Source organism: Tinamus guttatus, unplaced genomic scaffold (genome assembly GCF_059628265.1).
Source record: "Tinamus guttatus ecotype Peru unplaced genomic scaffold, ASM5962826v1 Tinamus_guttatus_pri_ptg000133l, whole genome shotgun sequence".
Lineage (NCBI taxonomy): Eukaryota > Metazoa > Chordata > Aves > Tinamiformes > Tinamidae > Tinamus > Tinamus guttatus.
This window is the reverse complement of record NW_028288667.1, coordinates 1,619,327-1,635,967: the sequence shown is the minus strand read 5'-3', so window position 1 is coordinate 1,635,967 and position 16,641 is coordinate 1,619,327. Positions and strand designations below refer to the sequence as shown.

Genomic DNA, 16,641 nt, shown 5'->3' with positions numbered 1-16,641 from the left:
CTCCTGGAGAATTGTGTTAGTGAAGTTTATGAAAAGATTTTTATTGAGTGTTCTTAAGCATATATGCATTATCTAGTGCAGAAGTTAAAATATATATATATATATTGCATTAAGGTCCCCAAGCTTGCTTTTTACAGTGGAGCATGTACTTAATCAGTAGCCCTTAGAAAAAAAGCAAGTGCAATCCAAAGTTCCTGTAAAAATAGCACTAATTCTTACAGATGCCATTTCTTAACTATAGAAATAGAAGCAGCCAAAATATTTAAGGAAAGTTGGTCAGTCAAATTTTTGAAGTGATAAGCACATTTTTCTTTGCCATTCTTTTTCCTTCGATTAAATATTAAGTTCATCTTAGATTCAGGGGAGCTCAGGATTTGAGTAAATTAAATCTGCCTGTCACAGGTGTGACAGTGTCGTGCCAGGCAGAACCGTCCAACGCTGGCACTGAGCTGCAGCAGGAGTTCAGAACCGGAGCATCGAGACAGCAGCCCTGGAGCCAGATTGATAAGGTGACATCGTGGTGGTACAAATAATGTTCAGCCAAAGGGACAACGAAAGCAGAAGGTGGCAAAGAGAGGGTCGGAGTGTTTTATTTATTTATTTATTTAAAAGGATTAAACACCAAACCCTCAGCATTTCCTGACCCTGATCAGACACCACCTAATCTGAACTAGTATCTAGCTGATATCTGGCCTTCCCCTTTGCCCCGTCATGAGCATGGAGCTCTGCAGCGCTGCAGATACCACATACTGCTGAGCATCATCATTTTTTCCAGCAATAACTGTATTATTTGGCCATCTATTCAATTATCCAAAGTCTAACTTAGTTTTTCCACTCTGGGAAGTTCTTTGAATGTTTCTCAGGTGTTTGAGGGCGTGAGCTGAATTATGGGATTATTTTAGGAACATGTGTGAGTGGCTTTTTCTCTCTGCCCTTCCTGCCATGGAATACCAAGGCCTGGATGCAGGTGTTCTCATCCCAGAAAGCTCAAGCAGGAGTCTAAAGGGATTCAGTGTAATTGAACGCACTTTTAACTCATGTGCCTTTTTACTTGAAATGCATTAGTCTATTTTCTGTATGTATGTTGCTGTCTAAAATGCTTGTGATGTTTTGTAAGCGCTGGTTACTAACACAAGCAAGCGTGCTTTATAGGTACCGGGCACAGATACCTTCTCAAAAAAAATGGAAAAAAGCAGCAAAAATGAACACCATTAGATTAACTGAGGCCTTGTTTGTACAACCAGATCATATAACAAGTCTGTTTACAAGAGGTACTGAGAATTATATTAAAAGACCTTGGCTGAGAGGTTGGTTTTTATGATGCTTTGGAGGATGCTACAGTTTGAGCAGTGCCTGGAACAAGCATTAGCTTTTGGTGGTACAGCGGTGTGAGAAGTCCAGGTGATTTGTTGCTTTTTTATTTTTTTATTTTTTTTTAAATAGGCAGCTCGCACTCCCTGGTCACTGCACTTCTGGTTACAACCCACAACAGTGTCTAAATTTTACGTTTACCCTGCAGAAGTGAAGGGCCACTGTCCTTGTGTTTATAGTTCATAAAGCTTTAGCTGTTATTTGTTTCTATACATGGTATTTCATCTTAATTTTATGCAATGTGGGCACAAATATATAAATTTTATGAGGTGACCTTTCATTAGTATACATGCTTGTTAGTTTTAATATAGCATTAGTGTTGTAATTCAGCATAATCTGTGCAGTCTACATGGCTTGAAAACCTCAAGCAAACATTTGCATCCAAAAGTAAACACAAGTGAAAGAAAAGGTTATCTATACTTTTTTATGATGCTATTTTAAAAATAATGAACAGTTGGGACTGGCTGTTCTTTAGAAAAGTTTAATATTGCTTTCCATAACTTAAATAGATTGCAATTTCATGAAATATTTCAGCCTCTTGAATCAGATTTTTGTTACTTATTCACACAGAGAATAACTGTAAAACACTAGTACTCTCACATGTATGTATTAGTACACCTTCATATAGCACAATAATTGCTTTTTTAAGAAAAATGAAGAATTTTATGCACAAATTCCTAATGTTTATGTCTAGTCTAACATTCTGTATATTATATGAGCAGTTCTATTTTTTTCTGCCACTTCTGAAGCTTCCCCCAAGTTGTATTTCCCTGTGATTAATCCGAGCAAGTTTGCATTACTTGCATAAACCCTTTGTGCCCATCAGGGAGCAGAGTCCTTGGTTTTGCTCTGGATTTTGTGTGGCAAAATGTGACTTTGTGTCCGAGATGGGTGCCTGGCGTAGCTGCAGCGAGGGAAGGAGCCCTGGTGACCGGGCAGCCGTGCGGGGTGCGTTGGTGGGTGCCGTTTCCCCCATCCTGTTTTTATACCCCTTTCCATGGAACCTGTTTGACTTTTTGACCTGAAATCAAGCTCTCAGGAGTGACCCTGAGGCCGTATCTTTGAATGCTGAGTATGAGACAGAGGGTAGCCTTGTAAATATTCCAGCGGTTTAAATGTGTGGGTGCAGTCTGTCCCGATCCGCCGCTTTTCCTAGTGAAGCCAGCCGCCAGTCCTGCTTGCATCTTGCTGCCCTGGGGCTAGCACGCTTGCTCACAAATGTCCTCGGGGAAAGAAACACAAACTTCAGAAAAAAATGTGTTTTTATTTTTTATTTATTTATTTTTTATTAGCTTCCCTTCTTACTTTGCATTTCCCTCCTACTATGCATGTACCTTTAGCCATACCAAAACAGCGCAAATAATTAACTCTTATTTGTGTTTCTTTACCAGCAGTCAAGAATAATGTGCTCTGTGCTGTTCATGTGCCAGGAGAAGTTGTAGAAGAGAAAGTTTACAGCTGAGACAAAAATGTCCATTAGTTCAGCTCTAAATAATGGGATTATAGAACAAAGATCAAGCTAAACCAAAGAGCTCCAACTGTGTCTACCTGGAGGACAAAGGTGTAAAAGAAAGCTCTGAATGATTAAAGAGCATAGGAGGCGAAATAGAGTTGGTGTAAGTGGTAACAAGGGGCTAACCAAGCAGCTGGGTTTTGGTCGTGGCCTAAATTATTCACCCTGGGAATGAATTCCCCTGAAAGGAAGGTTGGGCCCTCCAGAGTGACTGCCTCGCAGCAAGTTACATAACGTATCCCGGGCCTCCTATTTTTATCTTATTTTTATTTCGGGCCACATATTTTTAATTGCGAAGGCTTCTCATCATCAGCTCTTGGAACAACTGGAAATTATGTCTGACTTTTCAACTGTGTGATTCTAATACTGTGTTCAATTAGGGGAAGAAAGGAATATCAGATACTTTATGTCATCAGATATTGTTCAGAACTTAATACAAGTGTCACTTTTGAATACACAGTTGAAGACTGACTGTATGTTTGCTTATTACAAGGCAAACTTGTAATGGAATTTCTTTTAGCTCTACTGATTAAGTACAATTTTTCAGGCATATAAACCATTTTTCAGATCTTACGTGCTTGTTAACACTCGTGGTTCTCCAGTTTGTATTCATCTCTGTGTTATTTGTAAGGCAGTCCTTCAAACAACTCTTTTATCAACAACAGCAGCTTCTTATATTGGCAGTAAAATAGTAAAATGAAGAGATGATTGCTTGTATTTTCAGTTAACAATAACTTATTTTTTTCCTTCTTCATATCCTCTGTAATTTTTCTTCAGTTATAGCCTGCAAGTTGCAAATCCATGCTCAAAGATGTGCAGATATAATCTACAAAACCAAAGTATGTTTTTGTTTTAACTTAGAAGTCTTCAAGAGTGTTAAGAGTCAGCCCTGGATGTGACCAAGTGTGGATTCCTCTTTCTCCATCCCTCTAGACTTTTTCAGTAAATCAATATAAATATCAAAACAGCAAAAGTGTGTTTTGCAGAAGAATGGTGCTTTTATTTTTTTTCTCCACAAAATGAGCTAGCATATTCCTCCAACAATTCCTAGTATTGCTGGATTTATAACTTTTACATTTCGAAACAGTAAGTTTATTTCTTAGCAGGTTTAGCTATGCAGTTTGCAGGCCAGGGGATTTCTCACAATGTAGCAGTTAGGATAATGAAGAATAAGGAAATATATTACACTTTCTTTTAGTAATCTGAAATTACTTTTGAAATGAATCATTAGCAGCAGACTTATAAAGGGTATAAAACTACTATGCTATCATTGCACTAATGAAAACGCTGTCAGCATCTTTATTTTATAATAATATCGAAATAAAAATGTATGCTGTTTAGAAGACACTAATAAAACAGGTGAATACGGATAATTTGCAAATTATTATTACAGCAGTCATTTTAAAAGTAAAGAGAACATAGGTAACTAAAATGACTTTGAGTTGTTTTAGATTTGCGCTTCCATGTCACAGTGAATCGCAGCCCTGGACTTCCTGCGGGACAACACCGTGTGTGTGTCAGGCAGAGCCACCGCGGCTGGGGCGGCAACAGGCAGAGCTACACCGGGAGCTCCGGGGTGTTCCCTATTTCCCGCCCTGGGCAGCGTTCCTGCCCCTGGTGGAACAGGGGCGAAGTGTCCGTCCTTTTGGAAGAACAAATGGAATTTTTTAAGCGCTGGCGCTGGGAGCGCTCCCAGCATGTTACACCCGGCCTCCCTTTCATGTATCATTCAGACCCTTTTTGCTGTTGCGGTTATTGCCCTTTTCCCCTCCCGGACACTGATATCTAAATTGGTTTTCCAGAAATCGGTCTCCTGCATTGTAATGGTGTATTATAAGGTAACAATTGTTTTCTTTCAACTTTTTGTAGTAGTTAATTAAGGATTCAAAAGTATCTTTTTTCTTTGTGTTGATTCTTGCTTACAGGGGAAAAAGAGGTCCCTCAGGAGCACTACTAAATTATTTCTTAGTGTAGCAGCTTACGAGGTTTTGTTTCCACGAGATTAACTAAAACACATGCTGGCTGTTCACATAAGTAGCAAAGGCTGCGATTCTGTGAAATAAATGGCTAAGTTCAATACAGTGACTTTTGCCCGCAGTAACCCGGTCTCACTGGAGTTTGGGACAGTGCAGCTCCGCACTGCTGGGCTTGTGGCTTTAGAGCAGTGTCCACTTTTGCTCTGTTGCGCTGCCATAAACTCAGTCTTTCAAAATGCTGAATTTCCCGTGTTACAAATCTGTACTATTTCCCTAGGTTTTCACAGTAGACCAGTGAGTCCAGTATCTGTTCTGTATTTCTAGGAATAAAAAAGCGCTTAGGTAGTTCACAGCTGAAGCATTCTGCTTGTTGAATGCAGTTTTTGAGACATTTCTGCCTAGATCAGTGTTCCACGAGCAGTGCAGGTGAGGCAGCAGTGCCAGCGAGCTGCAGGCACCAGCGGTGCAGCCAGCGGTCACCCCGCTCCTTCTTCTTATCATAAAACTGTTCTGAAACAGGTGTTAAAACATTGCAGAGGAGCAGCTGAAACAAAACCACAGGCGCATCCCATGGCAGTGCCAAGGTGGGAAGAGGGGCTTCCCAAACCTTCCTTGGATGCACTAGCTCCTGGGTTCTCCTTTCTGGAGCAAACGTGGTTTGAGCTGATCCTTTCCTTTGTTTTTGACTATTATGGAAAAAGTAAATCACCTAAAACTTAACACGAATATTTAGATTTTTTTTAATATAGAGGAAAGGTATCCATGAATGAAATACTAATGAACTTCCTAGTAAATGCTAGCTTTAAAAATTACCTTGCCTTTGTTTCATTTTAGGCGTGTTCTTTGAGAAGTAAACAGGATAATGTTCAGCTAATGCATTATTTAGAGATTTTTGGGAGTGTGTTTTTAAAGCCTCATCTGGTGCTGTATCCACAGGATTCCCATTAAACTCAATGGGAGTCGTGTGGCTAAAGCCCTGCAGAGCAGTTTGAAAATGTGTCCCATGCTGTGCTGAAGATGGATGATTAAAGAATGAGTGCTTGAGCAGAGAGGAGGCTGTGATGCTGTGATTCTCTGTTTAGGGCTCTGGTCAGACTAAAACTCCTTCTCTAAACCCTTCTTAAATGATCTTCTTCTGGAAATCCTAGCTAATAGCTGGCCTGGTCGTGCAGATGGAACAGCAGTACGTTACAAACGTTTGCACCTCGGTGATGTCTGGCTGGCCTCTCACTTTTTCTTTTCTCTTTACGTGTTTATCTTGTTTGTTTATTCCAGTCTTCTTTTTCCGTCTTCTTGCACTTTGCTTATATCTAACGTTTTTTTCTTCTTAAAGTCCTCTATGACTTTTCTGCTACTGGTATTGTCATTTCTGGGCTTCCCATCTTGTGCTGTTTTCTTCACTGGTTTCTTCCTCCCCATTGTCAAGACTTTTCCTCAGTGGTTTTTCCCTCTTCATTTCTCAGTGCTTCCTTGATTTCTCTTCTCCTAACCCACATCCTAGTTCATCCAGTTGCTGTATTGGTAGCCGAGTCATGGAGAATGACTTTCCAGGCCCCTTTTCCCTCCCCTTTTTTATTTTCCAAGTTGGCAGCTGGCAGTTCCTTCCAAGTGCCCTTTTCCTCCTTACAACTCGCCCCTCAAACCTGCTCGTGCTGGGGAAGTAGCTCAATGTGCCGGCTGTGACAAGGGGAGGAAAACGGGGGGGGTTTCAGTGCACACAGGGCATCTCTGCGTATTGCAGCTGAGAGCCTGCACCACAAAGCACCGCCTGCTCTCCATTCTCTTTATGCAGTCCTTTTCCAGGATGATGCCATTTAAAGAAATGAACTTCCATGGTGATGAATTTGGTATTTTGACTTTTTTTTTTTTCCCCTCCTCCTCTTTGACTTTTTTTTTTCCTCCTCTTGTTACTCGACAAAATGGATCGTGGCTGTGGTAGAATAATATGATGCTATATGAGAACATGGAAGCATGAAATTGCACCTCCCTATTTCTTATCTTTTTCTTTATGCACCTGTTTTATTGCTTTCTCATTTGCACCTTGACATTCTTTTCTCTTGCCTTCTCTTTTTCTCTCTTTTGTTCAGACTTGCATAACAGGAAGGGAGAGCATTAAATGTGATTAATGACAAAATATTTCTAAGTGCTTCTGATTCTTTTGTGACCAGTTCACAAACAGTTTAATTTAGCCCTTTCTGGTGTCCAAGATGATAGCGTGAAAGCTGATGATGCTCTAGATGAGGCTATTCCAGCCCTCTTCAGTGCGTATTGTCATGTATTTTTATTGCCTCATTATCAAATGCTTGGGTGTAGAAGAGCTGTCAATATCATTTTAGAGAGACTACCACTGCCTAATGATACAGATAATTAAGCCTTTGGAGACCATTATTCTAACCATATATTACTTGTTTAGGCCATTTTGCTCTACTGCTAGAATTTGGAAATCTGCAAACAGGAAACTGTTCCGACGCCTCTGCCACAACTTGCTTTCTTGCTTGTTTTCTAACCACCTGAAATGTAAGACCAGAGGAGTAGCTACTTCTACATCTTGGATTTCTTTGCTAATAGATGTTCATTGCTGTTTGCTGAATCTACCTAAATCAAATCTACCTTTATGGGCGGAATAAAAGGTAAATTTCTATTGAGCCAGGAACTGTTAGAATTATTATATACAGAGTTACTTCTGGCTCCAGAAAAATGGGAGGGCTTCCTATTTAAGAAGGACCTAGTGACATGGAGAGCAGGAGGCCATCCCCAGTGCCTCAGGAGCACAGGCAAAACGCTTGATCGTTGCTGATTGCCCAGGAACCGTCTCATCCCAGGTCTGCTGGACCTGGTCCGCTTGAAAGCTCAAAGCAGGCACCCTGCAGCAGAGGGAAAAATGAGAGGTAAATTCTAGCAGTGCCTATGACAGCACGCTCTCCCCCTTAAGGATTGGAATATTAGCATGTCATTAGCAGAGCCTGCATTCTCCATAGCACAGGCATTTCTTGGAAGAAATGTGTAGGAATATTCCACATTTATTGGTCTTGTACGTGGAGATTTTTAGCGTGTTGCAGATAAATTGAAAATCTCTCTCCCTCCTTTTTTTTTTTTTTGGGGGGGGGGTTATTATTTTTAGTATTGTTCCAGTCTATTGGCTAAAATTTGGAAAGGCTAAAGTCCAAAAGGTCAAAAAAAATTATATTTATTAACACTCCATGTTGTTTTTAAAAGTGTTGTTCACAAAATACTTTTGCAAACAAAAAAAATACTGTTTTGCTCACAGTTAGGAACCTGAATTGTTGTTCCTTGCTGTTGACTCTTGCGGGGGTGGGTTTTTTTTATTTATTTATTTTTTATTTTATTTTATTTTTTTTTTGTATTTCAGAGTGAGGTGAACTGTTCTGGGGGGCTCCAGGGAAATTTCCCAATCTACTCGAGTCCTGTGTAGTTACATCTGTGGGAGTTTGGCCTTCGAGCTGTGCCTGCTGCAGTCAGCTGTACAGTGTCAAGAAAGAATGGTGCTCTCCTGTGAATTTTATTTTTAATGAAAAATTTGGTTTATTGAACCAACCCGTGAGTGACTTATTGAATGATTATTTAGGCAGACTCCCAATAGCTATGTTAGTAATTAGTTTTTATAGGCATTAAGTTGAATAATGTTTAAAAGTTGAGTAATGTTTAAAAGGAAAAAGAACCACAGGACTCAGTGGAACTTTCCAGTCTTTGGCTCTGGAGGCATCAGGGCATATTGTATGGACTCAGTATTATAAAAATGTCTGAACAACTTTACTAATGTGCACAGTTAGTGATTACTCAAAAAATGCACCTTCTGTGCTTCCGTAGTAGACATGCTCAGTAGTCACTTAATCTAAAGAATTATACATTTTAAGTGTTTTTTTTGTGTGCGTTTGTGGGTGAAACAATTGGAAAATGTTGGCATATAAATATCTGTTTATATTCTTTCATAAGTCTGCCAGGTTTCCTTTTAAAGGCTGAGCAGAACAGGAGAGCAGAGTGACTAAATGATAAAAAATATAGAACTGTGCCTCTGATATCATGCAGCCTTCCAGATCGAGTGGCTTTTTCAAAGTTCTGTGAGCAGGAACATAAGCTATATGAAATGTGTGAAACATTGTTATCTGCAACAAGCTGCCAATTTGTTGGAAGTTAGTCAAATATTTTTTAAGATATGGACCTTAGATCGCTAATGGAAAGAGCTGAAGATCTGTTCAGTCCTATGAGCAAAATGATGCAAAATGAAGAGAACATCTGATCTACAGCTTGGACCAAGCACTGCGAGCAGTTAAAATCCTGGGTTCCAGCAGCCACTGACATTGGACGTGTTATTTAACCTTGCAGTGCCTCGATTTATTCACCTGTGAGATGGGGGTATCGTACATTATGCTGACCTGCATATGCACAGCATAAAATCTATGGAACTCTGACCTCTTACGAGCAATAATTTAGTGTATCCTGGGATGAGGCCTCACATCACTGATCTTTTTAATAGAATCATCATGTTTACCAGCACTTGGTGAGTTATGATAATTAAAGCTAATCAGATTTGTCAGCTAGAAGAGCAAAGTCCATTTTGTGATGTGTCATCCTGGGACTTCTCTGTTAGTTGTACACTAATGTGAAAATACCAGTACCTTGCAATGGATTTCCCAGACATCTGTGTGAATTAAAAGGGCGCTGCTAGTATTTTGCATATCCCTGGAGCTGCTTTAAAACTCCTGTAAGATTTTCAAGGAGGGGTCATGAGGAGATGAAGATGTCGGAGCTCATGCCCTCAGAAAGACTTGCTTGGAGAGTCCGAAACCGAGTCATGGTAATTATTAGCAAAAAAGAAAAATCTTTCCTTTCTGCGCTTTCTTGCAGATGCCATGTGTGGTGTCGTGCAGACAACCCGGCTGCGTGCGCTACCGAGGGCGCCCAGGCGGGCCGGGCGCTGCGGACATGTCCTTCGTCCTGCCCCTCGTCCTGCCCGGCGCTGCACTGCGCTCTGTGCAGGGTGGCAGCTCTTCCTGGGAGCTCCCGGGAATTTCTGCAGCCGTGTCAGCACCTGCAGGTGACCCTGGCACGGCTCTGAAACTGGGAGTGCGAGTGGAGCAAGAGCGGTGGTTGGTTCTAATCTGCGTAACGTTCCCAAGTAAAGGAGATTGGAGCCATAGCGCCTGTACCACAGTGCTGTGTACCGCGAATTACATATATATTTGGATGGGTTCGTAGATACAGCTATCCATCTATATATTTGCAAATGTAGGGAAAACATACATTTAAATGGTAGAAAATAAGAAAATTGGAAGTATTTGCTATCTGGTTATGTAGTTGTCTGTGATTTTTTTTCTGATGCTTTTAGATAAGCTGAAACACTGTGTGACTATTTCTGGTGCCTCCAGCATGAATAATATTTGAAATTATGAGCGTTCGCTTAAGCTGACATTAGAAAAGCTTTCTCTGCACGTCTGGTTTTATCCATTTATAGCTAATGAAAATATCTACTTTCCTAAAATCCCGAATGTGTTAATGGGGGGTTGTGGGAGGGAAACAGCCCTTCCATTTGAAAGCTCTTTCCATTGCCTAAGCTTTTTTGTGAAGCTTAGTCTCAGACTACTTTTTATTTAATCCTCCTTGTCTGTGGCTTAAAAATTGTATAGGGGCCTAGGGCTGGAAAACACCCATAAAGTCCCTATAGCATTTATGTGTGTGTCAACACCAGAATAAACTGGTTTGTGTTGTGCTTCAGAGGCTTTTTGCTGTGGGTAGCAGCTTTCAGGAGGGAGCTCTGCACAGCTGAGAGGGCAAGGGATCATTTCCAGCAGGGCTGACTGAGATGCCCCGTCTGCCTTTGCATGGGAAGAGAATTTAGACTTCTGTGGGAGAGGTGATGATGCCAGTGTTGAGGTCCTTTAAAATCCTACTCTGCCTACCTGATACTCAAGGTGGCTAATTGCATTGTTTTAGGGATACCTTCAAAATTTCCAGTGGATGCAATGGACAGTGGTTCAGCAAAGCAAATAGTTAATTCCTCTTGTGTGGCCTGGTGAACAGGGCACTTGACTACGCTGTTGACGCAAGGGAAGGCTCCTCCACCACTGATGGCAGAGCTGTCCTTGACTGCACGGTGGGTGTCCAGGTTTCGGCTTGTTTGGAGGATGTTGTTTGTTTGGAAGCTGTTGGCAGGTTAAGGAACTGGCTATAAGGAGAGAGTCTCAGGAGATGCCTTGCACAGGCTGGACCATCTCGGGGTCTTTGGAGTGGTCGGAGAAGTGAGATGCAAGTGTAACCTTGGAGGCTGCAAACAGTGTAGGAATGAGGTAACGACTTTATCTGAGCGCTGCACCACACAGCAGCTATTTGGAGCGTTGGGGTGTTAATTGGAGAGAGGATGAGAGGCTGAGGCAGGGGCACAGGCATCTGCCACCAGAGCCCCCGGAGACAACAGCAGTGCCTGCTGTCCCCGAGCTCCCTGACTGCCCTGGGGCTTCAGAGAAGAACCTGAAAGGGCTGGGAGTCCCCTGGAACGTGTCCCTGGAAGGCAGTGAGGTTTGTACAAGATTGCAAGAATTCCTGTGAGGTGCATTTGAAATAACCACAGAGTACAGTCGCGTCATCTTGAGGCTGATGCAAGAGGAAGGGGAAAGCACCCAGCAAAAGGTGGCTGCCAGCCTGGGGAAATCCTGCAGGAAAGAGGTCAAGGGAGACGGGGTTGAAGCTGCCACGCACCTTGGAGAGCTGCAGCAGCCACATGCTGCCTGTCCCTTGTGGGGACAGTTATGTTAAGGGCGGCATGGGAAGCAGCTGGGTAAGATGAGGGCTATTGAGAATATAGTGTCTCTGTGCTAGCTTTGGCTCCTTTCCACAGAAAGGCTGCTTTATGTCAAGTTTTAGGTCTGGAGAGATCAAATCGCTTTAAGAGACGTGCTACAGAGAACTGGAGAAAAGAGGGGGTTTCCTCTGCAGTGTGGCAGGATGCAAAGACCTTATCATACGCGGTGGAGAGGTTGATGGAGAAAAAGCCCTCAGCATGTGAAATTACAGAGGCAGACTATGAGAGACGCTTCTCAAGGAGACCAGAACAACAAATATGACAAAAAATGGAACTGGACAGCCTTTTGGGGAAAGTAGAAATATATGGGAAAGGCTCTTACAGGGCTGGAGGGCTGAGAAAACACTTGAGCATCCTTGTATTTGAGGGCACATTAATGCCCTCAAATTAATGTATGGTCTTAAAATCATGTTAGAGCCCTTAGAGAGGGCTCCAACAGAGTTGCCAAAATCTTTGGTCCATTTGAAATGACAGGACTGGGAGAGGCACAAAGTAGACAGGTTTTTAGACCGTTTTCTGAGTTGATGCAAAACACATCATGGAGGTTTCTGTGCCACCCTGGAGGCTTCCAGGCCTAGGTGCCCAGGCAAGGGACGCTGGCACCATCTCCTCCTTTCCACACAGGACACCAGCTCCCCTCACTCTGAGAAACCCTGGTACTCTTTTAATAGCACTGAACAAACTGTGTCATTAAAACCTAGGAATGACTGGTCGTGTTTCAGGAGTAGCAGCAAGTGTTCACCTCGATCATCAGCCCCAGTCCTCTGCTGTTAACCCTGTTAAGCACCTGATTTCATAAACTGCTCAACTTCTTAAGTGTTCTCATCTCATTACTCTGCATGTAGGCTCACTTTTTCAGTGGTTAAAAACATCCTAATTCCAGCCTGGATTTATTTATAGCCACTACGTTCACATTTTATTCTTTATCCGTGATTGCCCTTAAACGTATTTAATATTCTTTTCTTCCCTGATTTGCTTGCAGAGGTCATAGCTGTGTAAGCCTCTGTCCTCCTAGGGAGACAAGGTGCTTGGTCTTCTCTCATGACACAGACTTGGTGCTTCTGAGCAGCCTCAGAGCTGCCTCTCCACTGACCCTCTGCGAAGGAGCCTTGGCGATCGCAATGGCAGATCTTATTCCAGATGAAATCTCGACAGTGCCTTCCACAGCAGCATTAATATTTTACCTTCCTTAAATTCTTATACTCCTCAAATGGATTCTGGTCTCAGAGCGCCTCATTTCTTCTTCCATCTAGTGCTTTGAGAAATCTATCCTTAGGTTAGGGCTGGTGGAGAGCCGTCTTCCTACTCTAAATTGACAGTTTGTCAAGAAACTTACGAAGCTTCTCCTAAACGTGGGTTTTGCCTTCTTTCCTTGAAGGGGACTTTATTTTTAATTGAAAGCAACTGCAGTTTTCAGAAAACTTTTGTTTTCTGTCCAAATATTAGGTGTAACAAAATTTTAGGGGTAATAACAGAGATACATAGACAGTAAACAGAACCCTAGACAAAGGGGAAAATAAATGTTCTTAAATAGCATTGAAAAACGTAAGTTTGGGAATGATGAGACACTAGAAACTGTTTTTGCAGAATGTAACATCTTGATAGTTACATAAGATGCCTTGAATCCTTGGCAAGAAGAGCATTTCTGCATAGGCTGGAAAGCAGACAGACCACACGCGTGGGGCATAGTTATTATAGATATAATCAGCATGTGGTTGATGTTGGACTGGGTCCATCTGGGTATTAGAATCATAACCAAGAGAAGATAACCTTTAATGGTTTAGAAGTGAGAAATATATAGCTGATGTGTAGGAACAGCCTTTCACAGAGCTTTTAATTTTTCTGCTTCACTTCCAAAAGCTACGTGTCCTCTGGAGGCCTAGTCTAGGAAGCAAACATGCTCGTTCAAGTTAAATTTATAGGGGCTCAGTTGTTCTTCTGTTTTTTTAAAAGAACTTGCACTAAATCTTACTGCCTTGTACACTCACTGTGCAGAGTATTATTGATCATAATGTAACAATAGCCTTTTAATTAAGCTGTCATTAATTCAGGCTTCAAAGAGTCTAACTTATGAAGAATAAGACTCAATTATTATCATATACTACATTTGGTTAAGCAGTCTTCCCTAAAAAATGGAAAATTGAGATGCTAGCAAAAAAAGGAATAGCTTATAAACTGCAACAGCACTGGCCGTCAAAGCTTGGCAATACATTTGAGTATAATCATATTCACCTACTTGTTTGACAGAAACTCATTTTCTCCTTCCTCATTTGGTTATCCTGTGGATGCCTAAAGTTTCTAAGATCCTTTCAGTGGTGCAGACAGTTATGCCTAGTGGTTTAGCTTTATGACCATCAGCCTCTTACAAATTTTCGTAATAGCTACAAGAGAAACAACAAAAGCCTCTACAGTGTGTAACATAGCTCTTTGTCATGGTGCAGATATCACTGTTAATGGAAATACGAGTGTTCCTAGAAGGTGTTTCTAATTGCTTCATGAGACAGGTCAGTTCCTATAAAGTTGTTAGATAGGATAGGCCAGTTAACAGGAATACTGTTGGGAATGGACAAACTAGTTATTCCTTGACTCAGGATAAAATGACCTATTGAATTTAAGAATTCTTTGTAGTTACTCATAAGTATTTAGACTGATGATTTTAATATGCAACTAGACTATATGTTCATTAGGCTTAAACTGAAAAACTCCCATGATTTTAATATGCAACTAGACTATATGTTCCTTAGGCCTAAACTGAAAAACTCCCATTGATTTCAGCAGAAGTTAAATCTATCCTTTCTCTAATTTTTGCTTGTTTATTCCTGTGGAAGAACTTCATGGAGGACCAGAATTAGAATTGTGTATGCATGTATAAAGCATATTGCTTTAAAACAAGAACCCTATTACATTATCAACTTTTAAAAAAATTAAATGATGAACATATTATGACAAGAAATCCTTCAGTGAGAACTGTAGAGGAATTTATATCATGAACCAAAATGATTTGTTCTTTTATGTAAAAAAGGACCTGATTAAGGTCAGCTTGAGCAGAAATGGTTTCAATCTGCAACTGAAAAACTGTGCACCATTGTCTGCACTAGAGATTAGTCTTGGCTTATTTTTATTCACATTTGGTCAACAGATGGTCCAACTATTCTGTGAGCATTCTGGCAGTGTAGAAGTCTGCACATCAATGACAAAAAAATAATATGAATAAGTAAAATGTCACTGCGCATCTGAATAAAATGAATGCTTCATAATGTCAGCTTCTTGAAACGAAGTGTAGCTGGCTGACTTGAAAGGAGAAGTCCTAGTAAAACATTGTATTTTTTCTAGGTGAGCCACTGCCCTGCATTCTGATAAGATCGAAAGAGCAGAAAGACCATGAGGCATTTGTAACTTGAATAAAACCAAATACGGTTGTTCTTTAAGTAGGTAATATTAACTAGCTAATATTTGCTGTTTTACTGGCCTGTTGCCTCAGAAATAAAAAGCTTTGGCATGATATGAATCGTCCTTCTGCTCAAATCCATTTGCAAAGAGTAGCACCCGAAGGCCGTGTTTCCCCAGGCAGAGCAGAGCAGGGAGGCAGGGCCTGGAGAGCTGTCCCGTGGGATTTGCCTCGTGGGCCGGCCGCAGGGCTCGCGCAGCGTGTCAGGCAGCACCGCCGTGAGGCATCCATCCCGCTCCCGTGCCCTGGCGTTCTCCCCCTCTCCGTCACTTGCTCCAGCTGGGCTGTTCGGTGTGAAGTAGTTGAGAGAGCCTGAAATTAAAGAATGGGGATTAAGTGGAGGTGGGGCCTTTCGGTGGCGGGGCAGGTCGGTGGGACTCGGTGCGCTCGCAGGAGGGTGCCGAGGAGCAGCTGCAGAGGGTGAGGCAGCGGCGAGGCCTGGGGCTGCAGGGCAGCGAGGGGAGCTGTGCTGGAGCCCGCGCGCAGCCACCTGCTGCCTCGGCCCACGTTGCTGCCCGGGTCCTGCTCCTGGCCTTCCTCCTAACTGTGTTTGTGCGGCTGAAACCTCCGACGGTTCGTTTGGAGTCGATCTCAACGACGTCTCCCTGTGCCCTCTACCTTCCTGTGGAGCCGAATGGGGCCCACGTTCCTCCTGGTGGCCCCTGTTGTCCATCCTATGGCACAGCCACTCATTTGGCATCACCCCTGCTTGGAAGGGCTGGTGCTACTGCCCATTTTAGCGTGGCTGATGAATGCTGGTGATTTCCCTGAGCTGCTGGTGCCGGGCTTTGGTCTACGCTTGTTTTTGCCATCCCCTGGAGAGGGCAAAGCGAGGGTGAACGTGCTCGGCAGCTCTGTCTTCGTGAGCAACTGGCCTGGCACGTGCCACGGCACCTCCACCAGAGAGCAAACACGCAGCGTGTGCGTGACAGTCCACCCAAATTGCACAGGACTGATAATTGACTATAAATAGAGCGTTTTTTGGGGAAATCAGATTGGTTTTGTTCCTAAATGACAGTAATTTTCTCATGCTGTTTGGTTACAGCGTTGACAAGGTGCTGGTTTTTGCTGGCACTTCTTTTTAATGTTTGTAATGGAACTATGGTGGGATTTTAACAATTACACCTAATTACTGTGCGTATTCAGAAGATAAAAGAGTGCCCTTAATGTGTTATTCATAACACGAAGTATGAGAATATCACAAGGCCAGGATTTCCTTTGAATATTAATTTCATGGTAGCCAGTAAAATGTTACATTAGGCTCTTGGAAAGAACAAAAACACTGAATGCAAGTCTTCCAGAAACAATTCCACACAGTTGACTTTTCTAATATTTTCCCTCTCTAGAATGGAGGAGACAGTGAGAAACCTCCTACAGCACCAAGGATCCTCGGGCCCCAATGGAGAAGGAACTGTCAGCATCATGAAGGTGTATCAGGTACTGGTGACTCGTTACCTCTTCTTTTATTAATCATGTGCTCGTTCAGTGTGAGCTTTCCACACCAGCTGTATAGTTT

The 16,641-nt window shown here is 42.2% G+C and overlaps 1 protein-coding gene across 1 annotated transcript in view; it reads left to right on the top strand.

Annotated features, from left to right (window-relative positions):
• Positions 1-16,641, top strand: part of NCKAP5 (NCK associated protein 5) — a 322,734-nt gene that overhangs the window by 184,184 nt on the left and 121,909 nt on the right. The window contains exon 6 of the mRNA XM_088521803.1: positions 16,472-16,562. Within this exon, the coding sequence (XP_088377929.1) occupies positions 16,472-16,562 (91 nt within the window). The remainder of the gene's footprint in view (positions 1-16,471; positions 16,563-16,641) is intronic.